We start from the raw sequence: 16,872 nt of genomic DNA, 5'->3' as shown, positions 1-16,872 counted from the left end.
ATCAAGATATTTAGCCATAGCAAGCATATTTACGACTGCTAATAAACAAAGAGGACCACTTGTTCCTTGAATTGGCAAATGATTGATGTGCTTCCATTCAATAAAATATTGATTTGCAAAACAGAAGCACAACTTGCACCTAGCTAATTCGACATATAATGACTAGGAATTTCAAGAAACTAGACATGAGATGGAAAGTAAGTTTGTCCATATGCAGGCTCACTACCATAATTTACATGTACACTGGTACTACTATCACTATGAAAACCTTCAGAATAAGGAACCGTGACCTGTCTCGGAATTCTAGGCTCGACAGTTGAATCCAAAACAGAACCCTTCCTTTCTGAAAAGAATCTTGTATGCGGCTTACTACTTGAAAACATACTACACGCGACGGTTCTGTTAGATGAATACTCTGATGCGCATAAGCTGTTGATGATCGAAGAGAATGGATCGGCAGCATCCGCATAATCAACAGTACTGAAAGAGTCTCTGGTACTCTCAGTGGTGAATGATGCTTCATCTGAGCTTGTGAAGATGGACCAATCACTTGATGTAGCATCAGAAAACTCTGCAGTCATTGACTCGGTATAGGTTCCCACAACAGGCAGCCTATTTTTATTAGCATTCTTGACGAGTCCACCAGAGGTGTAATCGATTATGTCACTGTTCATTTCCGGCCTATGATTCATATAAGGATCCACACCAACATACACATGCTCTGGCCTAGAAGTCTTTGTTGATTTTGGTGGACAGTGCTTGACAATTCCAGGAGCTTGTCTTCGGCTCATCTTTCTTGATGGACGTGGAGATGATCTACAAAATTTCATACCAGTTCAATAATGGGATCTTAAAATATTTCTTTAAGTCGTGAAACGAACTTCTGAATGGGTGACAAATATGAACCAACCAAATTGATATCAAGATTTTAATTTCTAGGTGCTTTACCTCTTATAAAATAAAATATATGCTCCTTCCGACATCACCTGGCTCATGGATACAGGGTGTACCTGGTATCAGAACATGCAACTTATGAGAACAGCATGACAAGATACTAAAGCAAATACCAGTAACAAGCACAATAAGTCATAGGATTCAACTTTGACACAGTAAACCTACCAGCATTGTTGCGAAAGGGGTAATTCCTCAACAAGAAATTGGACACAAACGAAATTAGCAATCAAAAATGAGTCTTTAGCATTCATCCTTAAAAGCATGCTTCCCAAAAGGGCAATCGAACACCATGTACTAATTCACTTCTACTTTTCTTTTTATGGCATAGGTGTACGGGGTATCGGGTAGATTACCTGTCACTAGATTACCGAAGACTATGTCACTAGATTACCTGCTATCTCCCACTAGCACAGGTATCGGGTAACTCTGCCCACAAGGCTTAGGCAGATGGGAACCCAAGAATCGAACTTGAGACTTCATTGACCACTAGGTCACACCCTTGGTTGCTAATTCAGCTTTTCGCATGGCTCTGCCCACAAGGTTTAGGCAGATGGGAACCCAAGAATCGAACTTGAGACTTCATTGACCACTAGGTCACACCCTTGGTTGCTAATTCAGCTTTTCGCATGGCTTACTTCAATAACCATTTTAACATGCACCAGGAGGTTAAGTTTAGTGTCAAGAAACCTTGTTTTGTAGGAAGGCGACGACAATATTGTGCCTTATAAACAGGCTAACCAAAAGACCAATAATTTGATATCATTCGTTTCCTCATCACAAGGCAAGTGATTCAAGAATAAACAAACAGACGTCTACTATTCCTCAAGAGGCATGTATGTACAGCTCTTGCTCTACTACCTTCATTATCAGTAAAAATGAATTTTGATTGGATACGTCAGGAAGTAACACACCTCTTGCTATCATAGCTATATGTCTCATGGGGTAGCTAGTCAAGAAACATACAACCAACTCTTGGAATTACTATTTTCATAGCACAAGCTAGCATATCGTAACCATTAGTTCTTAATGAAATGACCCATATGAAGGAAAAAGAAACACTTCCAAGGAAAAAAAAGTTATTAACCACATCCTGATTCTAACTAATGTGGACGCATACAAGACTCTCAGTTATTTATTCCTGATGTATTCCACGGCTAGCAACCTCCTACTAGCTTTAGAACCACAACACTTCAACTTCCTTCCTATCTTTCCCATCTCTTGTGACCAAGGAAAGCGAAACATGGCAAACTAGTTCAAGAAACAGAAATGGAAACATGATAAGCAAAAAGTTCCCGATTTTTCCCACACAAAATATTCTTCTTCAATGATTGGAAAGTGAGATTAAATGACTACCACGAAGTAAGTGATTCGATTCATTTTTATAAACAGAAATGGAAACATGATAAGCAAAAAGTTTCTGATTTTTCCCCCACAAAATATTCTTCTTCAATGATTGGAAAGTGATATTAAATGACTATTAAGTGATAAAATTCATCTTCATCACCCATTGAGCATTATCTAACACAAATATCCTTATTTCCGGGCATTAGCATAATAAAAACAAACATCTAAGAAGCTTCAGGCATCAAATTACCTCAGTATCATCAATCCTGAACCAATTGCCTCGTAGGTGCAGATCCTTCACGTAGGATATATAATGCCCAGAAAATGATGCATTTAAGGTATCCAAGTGCACAACAACAGCATAAAGCATGTAAAGTGGAGGAATATCATCTGTCCCAGTCATGAATGGGATCATATCCAACATATCCGGAAATGTGATGCATTTATTTATCTTCCCATAACTTCCTGACTGATAATTATAGAAGAGAGGTTCAAAAAACAGCCATTGAATAGAATATAATATTAAAGTTAGCAAGATGTAGAATTTAAAGCCCTTAAGTGCCCAGAACTTGAAAAGTACAAGTTAACGTGACTGATTATCAATAGCACGTCTTTAAGAATTAGACAAAAATAGTAAGATTAAATAGTGTGACTTACAGGAATAAGATATAAACAGCATTTCCAACATAACTAGAAATCAGGCTTGCTAAAATTAGAGGAGTGTATAGTAAGAGACTTATTTGACATTTAAAATGGCTTGGGAATTGTCTTATATACTGTCAGAGAGGCAGCAAAAACCATAGAGCAAATAACTAGTGACCTCTGTATAAAGAAGTACCTGAAATCTCTTCAAGACAATAGTTAAGATATTTGGAGCCTCCTGTATGCTCAACTGTTTTTGTGCACGGACATAACAAGAGCACCTTTTAAGGAAATATAAGTAGAAATGTGAGTCTTTTTCAGAATCAATAAGTAATATGGGCGTTCAATTGGCAACAAATGTGGGATTTAAAGCCATGCTCACATACCTTCCACATCTATACATATTTTCCCCATCAAGATCTTCCGGGCTTGTAAACTGTGTCAATGCATCTTCTAGTGACTCAACCCAACCAAAGATCTCCAATGAGAGATCCATAATATTTTCATAGCACTCAGACTCGTGGTGGCATCTCAGGCATTTGACCTGGTCATAATAAGGCATAAAGTTACTAGGTAAAATTACAAAAGAAAGCACATCGTTCCTTCAAGTTTTCAATTCAAATAAATAAAAAAAAAAAGACAAAAACTAGAAATCTTAAGACCTTAGATCTGAGTCGCCCTCCGAAAGTGAGTTGTATAAAGGTTGTTTCCTGCAATCTGGGATCAACAGCATTTTCTCCACCTAATGCCTCCAAACATATAGATTGCATAGAACCAACAAGAAACCTGCACATATACAGAATAGCCATTAAGAAACATGTAGTTTTTTCACAAAAAAGAACTCAAGCTTTCCGAACACACCGTTTCTATGTCCCAAGGAATTACAACATAACAGAAGTTTGTGACGGTGAGGCTGTATGTGTATTTTTTTTTTCTTCATTAATATTAGCAAAATGTCATTTAATGCAGACCTTAAAAACTCATGAGCATCTTCCTGACTGCCATTTCCAATTTGACCATTAATGTTCCGCATATGCAAAAGAATCCTGTTTGGTGACAGAGGACCTCCACTTTCTCTTAAAGTCATCACATGTTGCTCAAGTTCACACATGAGGCACCAATCTCTCCTGCAGTCTGATGTACGTGTAATAGATGAATTTTGCAATTTGTTTAAAAAAGAATAAGATTGGAGGTAATTAACAGGGTTAAATAGGGTGAAATTACAAGTTCTAGAATGTGATCTGTGAAGTAGGTAGACTGTTAAAGGTTTTGTGCACATCAGACACTGCAACACAGCATTGGCATAACAACTGCAAAACGAAAACAACCGATGTAATTAACTTGCTAATGTTCATGCAAAATTACCTATTAGACTAGCTTCTGTTCAGGATGTATTCAATCATTTTTAATAAATAAATATATCTCGATAGCAAAAGTAAATGAGAAAGAAGAGTAAAGACATCTAAGATATTACCTATTTCCGCAATTTATGAGACCTCTAGGCAACAAAGTGAAGTTTTCATATTCAAATAACTTCACAAATTCTTCATACGGAAACAGCATCTGTTCATTAAACAATTATTAATGGCCCATGCCAAAGCCCAAACAAAACAATGACATCATGTTATTGTTTAATTCAAGTTAAGAGTTTCTCTAAACCAAAGTGATTATTCATAAAAACTGACCTTTAGTTTCTTGTGTTTGTCTGCCTTGGATTCTAATGATTGATGTCTGTCAACTTTTGATGATTTAGCCAGACCTAACATTCTCATAATTCCCAAGTTTGCAACCCCGCTGCCTGCTTGTGGAGGGACTGCCTCTTTTCTTCTAGCATTTTCTGCATTGTGAGGACTCAGTTAAATGAAAGAGCAACATGCAGATATTAGCATATCATAATCATCAAGGAGACATACTTGGCTCATCGATATTCTGGTCTTTCACTTCCAAACCTGAACACATTTCTTCTCTTGATGTTTTTGGCATCTTATTATGGGACTTTGCTCCTAGAGAATGTGAAGCACTTTTAGCTCTATTGCTTCTTCTTGCTATAGTCTTTCCAGAAGAACAGTTCAATGGAATTGCCGGACTGCCGGTAACGATGCCTTCTCTTGTAAGACTTTCTTCATCAATCAACTCCTTCTGATTCTTGCTTGCACTAGTTTCATGGCTTTCTAGGTTCAATGAACTTGAAACGTGACGATGATTTCTTGAGATGCGTTCTCTCTGCTTTTGTAACATATGGCTTTCTCCCATTGTATTCATCAAATCAGCATGTTCACTATTGAACCCATCCGCAATAGTATCATGTTCCGAAAGCATGCAATCACTTTCTCTTGACTGCAACCAAAGACGACTAAGCTCAGGCAAATTAAGGAGCATACAAAAACTTCCACACTTTCTATTGGAAAAAAGATAACCTTTTGGTTCATAGAAAGTACTGCGAAGAGATAGTACAACGTGAGGAAACACTAACCCTAGATTGAGAGGCTCGTTCAGAACTCTCGGACATGGTTCCGTCCCCTCTTCTTAATATGTCTCTATTGCCTTTATGTACTCTCTTGTCTATGGATCGTCTCCCAACTTTTGGAGCTCCTGGTGTATCCGTTGCCACACTAACAGCAATATGAGAAACTGGTGTGACAATGGGTGTTTCAGTGACACCATCTGGAGAAGTTTTCCCAAGCCATGACTGATTTAGGTTGTTGTCGCTGTACTGCACTTCAATAGAGCTATCAAATGACACCCGTTCCGGGAATTCATCAGCCAACATAGGCTTAGAGACTGAGCTGTTGCAGTTGTTACCCAATTGAAGACACTCTAGCTTGTGAACCTGTCTCCAATGGAGAATCTGACACTTCCCTGAGCTGCACAATCTTCATCATTAGATAAGAATAACAACTGGCTCACAAATCTGATGAAACAATAGAGAAATTGTCCCAATCTTTTTCTTTAATTTTTTAGAAGGCACAAAATATAGGCTTTTACCTATAATTATGTAAAGAAAAAAATGTAGCAGGTTTACGCAAGTCAGAAATCAATCAAATGCCTTGCCACAATTTCCCCTTTACCTATTTATTTCTCATTGTTCCTTTCAGTTTTGCAGAATTTCTCTTTAAGAAGGCACAACATACCTTTTTGCAAAGAACATTTAAAATAATGTTCATGCATGAATGTATTTAAATACAACTTCAAAAGTGAAAAGTGAGTTGGATTCTGAATTTTCATGACCAAGCACTGATTTTCAAATAAAGTGAAAAATTATTCCGAAAAAAGTAAATAAATTTTAAGGAGAAACTGATCCTTAGAATCCAAGTACACAAAAAGAATTTTGGTCATACCAATATCGAACAGATTTGCATTGAGAGCAGCGAGTTGTGGCTGGACTATGGCATCTTGCACATTGATGAATTCCGCTGCTTGGCAAAGGCACAAGAGGGATAGGGGTAATACTTACAGCAGGCATAATTTGTGACTTATGTGCTTCTTCAGCAGCCCGTTGAGCCAGCAGACCAACCCTTTCTTTCTTTTTGGCTGCCTCATTCCATTTGCCTAGAAGAATATAAGAAACCAGGGGAAGCACAACCAAGACCAAAAATAAAGCAGGAATGTCGGTTTCCCTTGGCGCGAGCATGTTCTCACCAACAAATTCATGTCCAATTATCAAGCTAAACCTCAAGTTGCAGCCTGATCTACCAAGCTACAAAAGCGGAATTAAACCAGCAGCACGATTTTGTAATGTTCTTATTAGATGATTCCAGCAACCACATTATCTGTGATATAAGCAGGCGATTATCATTATAACCCAAATAGACAAAGAGAAAACAATATATTAATAATCCATATGTATAGCACCAGAAACTATTATAACCTATTAATCTTGTTTCTCTTACATGAAGAAGTATCAAACTTTGGATATTCTAGAAGCAGAAACTGTGAAATGATTTTATCTAATAAACCTCGGAGAATAAACAACCCCCCAAACAACCCTCAGGGGTTGGCCTAGTGGTAATTGGCTTGAGCTTTGGGGTGCTCCCTTTCAAGGTCTCAAGTTCGATTCCCACTGGGTGCAAACAATTTCTGAGGGCCATCGGACTGGGTGAAACCCTGAATTACCCGTGGTGCACTTGCGGGAAACTCCTTGCCGAGGGGCTGTGCACCCCCGGGATTAGTCGGAACTCAAAGAGTCTCGGACACCCGGTGCAAGTCAAAAAAAAATAAACAGCCCCCCAAACATGCTTTCGACTGTACAGAACTTCTAGGATATTTCCAAAAAATATGTTTAAATGCAACCTTTCAATTTTGCTTTTCTAGGACATTCTTAGATGAACCAGTTCGGTAGAGGTTACTAGAGCGTTCATGTTAGAGATGGACTCAAGCAGCTACAAAATAATCACAATCACAAGCTATTCAGATGCATTTAATCGTAGACAGCTTTACACTTAACCAAATCATCTATAACTTGAACAACGAAACACGCGGAAGTGTTTCTTGAATACAGGTTAAATAACCCAAAATGCCTCAAAAAACCCTGCGCTATTTTTTTTCTTCCACGGCTTGAAATTATATCGCATAAATACATGGTGATTCTTTTCCCTGATTGTGAATTTAGCATCAAAAGATTTAAGTTTGTGCTGCTTTCTCTCTCCTTTTCCCAATTTACATTAACTTCAAAACGCATTTGTATTTTTGCACTTGAACATACAACAACCACAACAACAACAACAAACCCAGTGTATTCCCACTTAGTGGGGTCTGGGGGGGGTAAGATGTACGCAGTCCATACCTCTACCTCTGATGAAGTAGAAAGGCTGTTTCCGAAAGACCCCCGGCTCAAGTCACGAGATATCACACAAACACATAGTACAGAAGCAGATGACATAACATAGATACGGCACCCATAAGGAATATAAAACAGAGTAAAGCAGGAATGCAGGAATATACAGCAGAGGAAAGCACACATATTCGTAATAAACATGGAACACGGAACACGGAACATTGAATACGGAATCATAACAGGAATACAACCCCACCAATTTATTCCCTACACTAGCGACCCGAACTGGCCCTAATCCTCTGCCGTAATTCGCATCTTCCATACCTTCCTATCTAGGGTCATGTCCTCGGTGAGCTGTAACTGTTCCATGTCCCGCCTAATCACCTCACCCCAGTACTTCTTCGGTCTACCCCTACCCCGTCTAAAACCATCCAACGCTAGCCTCTCACACCTACGGACCGGGGCATCCGTGCCCCTCCTCTTCACGTGTCCGAACCATCTCAATCGTGCTTCCCGCATCTTACACTCCACTGAAGTCACACCAACCTTCTCCCGGATAGTCTCATTCCGAACTCTATCCCCTCGGGTCAGTCCACACATCCAGCGCAACATCCGCATTTCTGCCACCTTCATTCTTTGGATGTGGGAGTTCTTAACTGGCCAACACTCCGCTCCATACAGCAAGGCCGGACGGACTACCACCCTATAGAATTTGCCTTTAAGCTTGGGCGGCACCTTCTTATCACACAGCACCCCCGATGCGAGTTTCCACTTCATCCATCCCGCCCCAATACGGTGCGAGACATCCTCGTCAATCTCACCGTTACTCTGGATCACGGACCCGAGATACTTGAACTTATCCCTCTTCCCTACCTCCTGTGCTTCTAGCCTCACTACTACCTCATTCTCCCGCCTCACGTCATTAAACTTACATTCCACATACTCTGTCTTGGTTCTGCTCACCCTGAACCCTTTAGACTCCAGAGTTTGCCTCCACAACTCTAATTTGTCATTCACACCCCCTCGAGTCTCATCTATCAGGACTACATCGTCTGCAAAAAGCATACACCACGGCACCTCCCCTTGGATACGCCGCGTCAACACATCCATTACTAACGCAAACAAAAAGGGACTAAGAGTAGATCCCTGGTGCAATCCTGTCAGGACAGTGAAATGCTCTGAGTCTCCTCCCGCCGTCCTCACCTGGGTTTTCGCTCCCTCATACATATCCTTAATTACTCTGATATATGCCTGCGGTACTCCGCTCACCTCCAGGCATCTCCAAAGTACTTCCCTGGGGACTTTGTCGTACGCCTTTTCCAGGTCGATGAACACCATGTGCAGATCCTTCTTCCTCTCCCTATACTGCTCCACCAACCTCCGTACCAGGTGGATTGCCTCCGTCGTCGAGCGGCCGGGCATAAATCCGAACTGGTTTTCCGAGATAGACACTATCCGTCTCAGCCTCACCTCGACCACTCTCTCCCAGATCTTCATAGAGTGACTCAGTAACTTAATCCCCCTATAGTTATTGCAACACTGAATGTCCCCCTTATTCTTATAGAGGGGGATCATGGTACTCCACCTCCACGCCTCGGGCATCTTTGCCGTCCTGAAAATTTCATTGAACAATGCAGTCAACCACCTTACACCAGCCTCTCCAACGAACTTCCAAAACTCCACCGGTATCTCATCCGGCCCCGTCGCCCTACCCCTTCGCATCCTGCGGACTGCCTGTCTAACCTCGTCTACCTTAAAACGTCTACAATAGCTAAAATCCCGACACTCCCCTGAGTGCTCCAGTTCCCCTAACACAATAGCTCTGTCCCCCTCGTCATTCAAGAGCCTATGAAAGTACGACTGCCATCTCTTCTTTATGTGGCCGTCCTCCACCAACACTCTACCGTCCTCCCCCTTAATGCACCTCACCTGATCGAGGTCACGACCCTTCCTCTCCCTAGCCTTAGCGAGTCGGAACAACTTTTTCTCCCCTCCTTTCCTCTGTAACCCTGCATACAAGCTCTCAAAAGCGGCCGTCTTAGCTGCCGTGACCGCTGATTTCGCCTCCTTCCTCGCTAGCTTGTACTCTTTCCTGTTTACCCGCTTCTCTTCTTCGTCCTTACTTTCCACCAACTTAGCATACGCCTCTTTCTTGGTCTCCACTTTCTTCCCCACCTCTTCATTCCACCACCAATCTCCCCGATGATGTCCGGCCCGGCCCCTAGAAACACCCAACACCTCCCTTGCATTCTCCCTGATGCACGTTGCCGCCCTGTCCCACATATTATCCACATCCCCCCTACACTCCCACACCCCCATTCCCGCCAACCTCTCCCCTATCTCCCACGCATTCACTGGCGTCAAACCGCCCCACTTAATTCTCGGTCTACACTCCTCACTCCTCCTTTTTCTATTCTTCTTTATACCCAAATCCATAACCAAGAGCCTATGTTGGGTCGAAAGATTCTCACTCGGGATGACTTTACAGTCTTTACACAACGCCCTATCCCCTTTCCTAAGCAACAAAAAGTCAATCTGGGTCCTGGCTATCGCGCTCCGAAAAGTGATCAGGTGCTCGTCCTTCTTCGGGAAGCCCGAGTTCACCACCACCAGCCCAAACGCCCTCGCAAACTCCAATAGGGTCGCCCCCTCTTCATTTCTCTCCCCAAAACCAAAACCACCATGCACATCCCCAAAGCCTCCCGGTAGCGCCCCGATGTGCCCGTTGAAATCCCCCGCTACCACAATCTTCTCCGAACTGGGCACGCCTCTCACCACGTCCTCCAAAGCCTCCCAGAACCGCATCTTCTCCTCCCCCTCCGATCCCACATGCGGCGCATAGGCACTACACACGTTCAGGGTAAACCCCCGAATGACCAACTTAATAGTCATCAACCTATCGTTGATCCTCTTCACCTCCACTACCTGACCTCTAAGCTCTTCATCTACCAAGATGCCAACTCCATTCCTACGCCTGTCGCTCCCAGAGTACCACAGCTTGTAACCGTCCACATCCCTAGCCTTAGACCCTACCCACTTGGTCTCTTGGACACACGCAAGGTTGATCCTTCTCTTCCTAAGAATCTTCACCAGCTCTATGGACTTCCCCTGAAGGGTCCCTATATTCCAAGACCCAACCCTCAGCCTACCGTCGCTATCCACGCGCCCCCCACTACCCCCCCCTCGGCCAAACCTTGGCCTCCCACCCACTCCCGCTCTCTCCCCATCTCCCGCCCCCGCCACAGCCCCACGCCCCAACCCCCTCGGACATGACCCTAACCACCCATTACCACCCACAGCCACAACTACACGAAAAAATAGGAAAATATAAGGATATACCCGGTGTCAATATCAAAGCAGCAGCTAGGAGATACAAGGCACACACACGTTCAAAGGACTACTCCCGAAGCAAAACTAAGAAGCGACCACAGCAACAGCAACAACAGACAACAAACAATGTTCACAAATCCCACGCAAGTCAATAGTAAAGCAGCAGCAAGTAATACAAGGCTCGCACAAATTCAAGGAAATATTCCAGCAACCAAACTATACTCAATTACTAGTATAATATGAAGAATGAAAGAATGCAGAATGAAGAATGAAATAAGCAAAGGTTAGAAGTCACCAGATTTCACTTGTAGACCAAGCCGGCAACCAAGCCCCGCTTCGACCTACTGCCGGAGGATCGCTACAGAGATGTATCCGCGGCTGCTGACGATGGAGCGGCGGTGCAGCTGAAGACCGAGCTTCGGCTGCTGCAATGTTGTAACGGCGCCGGAGGAAGGGGGCGGGGGGGCGGTCTGGACAGAGAAGGGGTGGGGGTGGGGGTGGGGTGGGAGGGGTACAGAGGGGGGAACCGGATCTCAGCGACGGAGGTCGGTGACCGGCGGTCAGTCCCGGCGGTCGGCGTCGGTGACCGGCGGTCGGCGACAGCGACAAGGCCGGAAACCGAGGCGCAGGGGAGAGAGGGGGTACGGCGGTGACCGGTGAACATACTATTTACTAAAAGATCTTTAGCCAACATCAAGAGATCTAATAGCAACTTTTTGGAGTAACGGTGTAATTAGATCAACAGATCGAATTTCTGCATCACACAACAGCTTCCTAACTGCTTCCATGTGTCTTATGAGTTATGATGCAAAGTGCATTAACCCCACTATCTACAATTCGAAGGCATCAATCATGCATAACTTCTTAGGGGCAAGTATATCCCAGATGCATGTGATCGATTGGTTTCTTACATGGATATACTTTCAAGCGCAGACGGTAAAGATGACACATTCAAGTGCCTATTTAAATTGATTAGGTGAGCAATGTAAACTCTAGTAAGACGCATATCAAACACCTAGATAACAATGTACATAATGAGAGGTGAGTCAGAGAAGAGTATGTTGTTTGTGTCTTACCTCATGAAACAGGAATTACTTCAAACTAACAAAACGAACTTTTCATTCACTCAGAAAACAAACGATTTTAGAGAAGATTTCTTTGCTCAGTCGCTCAGAGAACAATCCCTATTATTATTACAATCAATCTTTAAGGCGATATACTATAGGTCATAAATTTTAGTTGCTTCCATTATACGTCTGCTAACATTTGCACCCAAACTGGAAACAAATTAGATAAGCAGAACCCAACTAAACAACTTCATAGCAGCTTAATTCGCCATTTTGTACATAAGATCCAAAAATAAGAGCAACGATCTGAATCAAGAAAGCGGACTGCAAAAGTTAATTTCACCATTTACCAACCAATATCTCAAACTGAAAAAGAGGAAAAAAAACTCTCAGCTTTTTCGGATTCTTATCAGTACTAAAATAAATGCTCTGGTAAGAGAACCCCAAAAGAGGGCATTCCAAAAATAAAATGCCAGTACAAGACAACTAAATGTACTTCCCAAAAGAAACCCAATCTTTCTCAACTCCATGTCTAAAAAATCAAATCTTTAACCCATTTCGTATAAATATCAAATGGAAAAAATGAGGATCTAGGTAAAAACAAAACACTGGAGAACTGTAAACCAAAGAAAGATTTGATTAGGTAGCTCTCCAACATACCTTTTCTCTTTGATGGATAAAATTGAAAAGACCAATTTGACCACATCACTCTATTGTTTCTTCTTCCTCTACAAGTCTAAACCCAGCAAAGATACATTGATTTCTTAGTTGGTAAGTGCATAACACAACACAGTAGCTCATGCTCTACATTTTCCTCGCTTCACCCCTCAAATCCCCACTTCTGGCATCCTCACATTTCAAGATAAAGGGAAACACTAGATTGTTGATGGCTATTCCCATCTATTCTAGCCTTGGCGGACAGAGTTACCTTATACTTGTTGCTGGTGGGAGGTGGCAAGTATCCCGTGGAATTAGTCGAAGTGTGTGCAAGCTGGACCGGACACCACGGTTATCCATAAAAAGAAAGATCAAGGGAAAACTAATGTACATTCACTCACATTTCATTCTTTGTAATGTCCACACACATGGCAAGTTCTTATTGGTTTCTTACATGGATATAATTTCAAGTGCATACAATAGAGATGACGCACTCAAGTGCCGATTTAAGTCAATTAGGCTAGCAATGTAAACTCTACTATGACGCGTACCAAAAGCCTAGACAACAATGTACATAATGAGAGGCGAGTCAGACAAGAGGAAAAGAATCTCAGTTTTTTCGAGTTCATATCAGTACTTAAATAAATGCTCTGATAAGAGAATCCCGAAAGAGGGATTTTGAAAATTATATGCTAGTATAACACAAGTAAATGTACTTCCCAAAAAAAAAAAAAAAACAGTCTTTCACAACACCGTGTCTGAAAATCGAATCTATAACTCATTTTCATTCACAAAAGTAAAAGTCAGATGGAAAAAATGAGGATCTGGGTAAAAACAAAACATGGGAAAACTGCAAAACCAAAGAAAGATATCTCTCCGAAATACCTTTTTCTTTTGATGGATAAAATCTAAAGATCATTTTGACCGTGTCACTCTATTGTTTGACCCTTGTAGGTCTTTTTTTCTTCTTCTTCCTCTACAAGTCTAATTGGCAAGAACATAGCGTAACACAGTTGCTCATACTCTACATTTGCTTGCTTCACACCTCAAACTCCCACTTGCTGGCATTCTCACACGTTAAGACCAAAGGAAAATTAATGTACATTCACTCACATCTCATTCTTGGTAATGTCCACACACATCGCATGCTATTATAGGTTGCTTACATGGATATAATTTCAAGTGCATACGATAAAGATGACACATTCAAGTGCCTATTTAAGTTGATTAGGCAAGTGACATAAACTCTAGTAAGACACATACCAAACGCCTAGTCAAGTTGATTATGCTAGCTACGTAAACTCTAGAAAGACGCATACCAAACGCCAGGTTGATTAGGCTAGAAACGTAAACTCTAGTAAGATGCATACCAAGCGCCTAGCAACAATGTACATACTGAGAGGCGAGCTAGAGACGAGTATAAAGTAGTCTGCGAATACTTATGCATCCGTTATTTGTGTCTTACCCTAAGTTGCGCAGACCTTCACTTTTTATGCCGCAACCCGTGTCAAATCCTCCAAAAAAAATACTCTAATTTTAGAGAATTCGAAACACAGCCATTGACATTTTTGAAGAGTCCAAGCAACATAGGTCTTACCTCATGAAACAGGAATTATTTCTAACTAAACCATATAAACTTGTCACTCACTCAAAGAACAGATGATTCTAGAGAAGATTTCTTCGCTCAGCCAATCGGACAACAAACGACAAAATCGCTATTATTGTTACAATCTTTCAGACTATATCCTATAGGTCATAAATTTCAGTTGCTTCCAATATACGTCTACTAATATTTGCACCCAAAATGGAGAAAATTTGTCAAGCATAACCCAACTAAACAGCTTCCTAGCAGCTTAATTTGCTATTTTATACATAACATCCAAAAATAACAGTAACCATCTCAATCAAGAAAAGGGGTTGCCAAAGTTAATTCCAGTATTCACCCAATAACTCAAACTGAAAACTCATAGAAGAACAAAATTTCAGCTTTTACAAATTCTTATCAGTACTTACATAAATTAATTCTCTGATAACAAAACAAAAACAGCCCATTCTGAAACGTAAAATTTAATGCTATACAACACAAATAAATGTACTTCCCAAAACAAAACAAGAGATAATCTTTATCATACAACACAAATATATGTACTTCCCAAAACAAAACAAAAAATAATCTTTATCATACAACACAAATAAATGTACTTCCCAAAACAAAAAAATAGAATAATCTTTATCAACACCATATACTAAAAATCCAATCTTTATCATACAAGAAAAATAAATGTACTTCCCAAAAAAAAAAAACAATCTTTATCAACACCATGTACTAAAAATCCAATCTTTATCAACACCATATACTCAAAATCCAATCTTTATCAACACCTTGTATTAAAAATCCAATCTTTAACTCATTTCCATTCACAAAAAGCAGACCCCAGATAGAAAAAATAAAAGACATATGCAAAAACCAGAAATGGGAAACCAGTAAAACTAAAAGAAAGATTTGATTAGGTAGTTCTTGAAGATACCTTTTTTGCTATGATAGATAAAATCTAAAAGACCATTTTGACTATGTCACTCTCTTGTTTTTGACCCTTGTAGGTCTTCTTGTTTCTCTACAAGTCTAAAACCCCAACAAAGATACTTTGATTCCTTAGTTGGTAAGAACATAACATACACATACACATACACATAAACACAGCAACTCATGCTCTACATTTGCCTCCTTTCACACCTCATTCTAGCATTCTCTCACTTTAAGACAAAGGGAAAATTAATATATAGTCACTCATAACCAATACTTGGTTATGTTCACACATGTGGCGTGGTGTAATTGGGTCAGGGTGACATTAGCAAAGATCAGAGCCGTTGGATGATATAAGGATGTTTTTATTTTTGATGTATTTTTGTAGGGTTATTAAAATAATGGAGTGGGGTCCATTGGGTGTGTTTGAGTTTCCAATAATGTAAAGAGAGATGCCACGTGGACGGTTATGACTAGGTAATGAAATGGATCTAGTAATAAGGACTTTCTTGTTAGGAAGTGAAGAGGTAAAGAAAGGGAAAGAAAAGATACCAAAGAGAATTTCAACTTTTTATATGCTTATAAAATAGAGGAGAAAGATAAATGAGATTAGGTTTGATACTAGGATTAGATAAAGATCAATTAACTCTAATAAAATTATATTATGTTAGAAGAGTGGATTAAGGGATGATATTGTGCGAAAAAAGATAACTAATTCAAATTTAACGATAATTCGGATATGTGTTTTTATATGTGTGTTTAAAGACAGTTAGTTTTGATTTAATGGTAACTCAAACACATGTCATTTAGCATGGGTTTAGGAATGGTATCAATATGTGTATTTAAAGACGGTTAATTCTAATTTAATAATAATAATTCAAACACGTGTTATTTATCGTAAAACGAAGCATCACGTCAATGCATTTGGCCTCTATCTAAATTTTCTCTGCTCCCCCTCGATTGTAGGAGCTGTCATTTATCTATCTTCAATTTTTATTTGTCTTTGTTTAATTTTTTTCAAAGTTTCTCTATTTGGTTGCTCTACTATATTAAAAGGGTGGGTTTAAGGATGACATCAACATTTGTGTTTAAAGATAATTAACTCTAATTTAATTATACCTAAAATAAAGAATCACTACTACAATGCATTTCGCCTTTATATAGTAATTTCTCTATTCTCCTTAGTCATAGGAGTTGTCACTTATTAACTTTATTTGATTTTGATTCAAAGTTTTTCCATTTGGTCATTGTACTATCTTAGAAGAGTGGGTTTAGAGATGGTATCAATGTGTGTCTATAAAGATAATTAATTCTGATTTAACGATAAATCAAATACGTGTCATTTATCATGAAACGAAGAGTTATCGTGTCAATGCATTTAACCTCTATCTGTAATTTCTCCATTCTCCCTTGATCGTAGGAGATGCCACTTATCATTTCCATTGTTTTTTAACTTTTATGCAATTTTCTTTAGAGTTTCTTTGTTTGCCACTCTACTATATTAGTGATATTAACATGTGTGTTTAAAGCAATAATTAACTCTAATTTAACTTTGATTTAACTTTAACTCAAATGCATGT

At 40.2% G+C, this 16,872-nt stretch overlaps 1 protein-coding gene across 1 annotated transcript; it reads right to left on the bottom strand.

Annotated features, from left to right (window-relative positions):
• Window positions 1-66: 66 nt before the first annotated feature.
• Window positions 67-15,516, bottom strand: LOC107852030 (ubiquitin carboxyl-terminal hydrolase 15). Its single transcript, XM_016697082.2, has 14 exons — window positions 15,297-15,516; window positions 6,279-6,710; window positions 5,414-5,804; window positions 4,854-5,277; window positions 4,626-4,777; window positions 4,415-4,503; window positions 4,165-4,250; window positions 3,912-4,074; window positions 3,603-3,726; window positions 3,327-3,484; window positions 3,137-3,221; window positions 2,549-2,767; window positions 949-1,010; window positions 67-816 (listed from the first exon to the last, which is right to left on the bottom strand). Exons 2-14 carry the CDS (start codon window positions 6,569-6,571, stop codon window positions 180-182), a joined length of 2,883 nt encoding a protein of 960 aa, XP_016552568.1. The 5' UTR covers window positions 6,572-6,710; window positions 15,297-15,516; the 3' UTR covers window positions 67-179.
• Between the last annotated feature and the right edge of the window lie 1,356 nt (window positions 15,517-16,872).

Source organism: Capsicum annuum, chromosome 7 (assembly GCF_002878395.1).
Source record: "Capsicum annuum cultivar UCD-10X-F1 chromosome 7, UCD10Xv1.1, whole genome shotgun sequence".
Lineage (NCBI taxonomy): Eukaryota > Viridiplantae > Streptophyta > Magnoliopsida > Solanales > Solanaceae > Capsicum > Capsicum annuum.
This window is presented reverse-complemented; position numbering and strand designations above follow the sequence as displayed.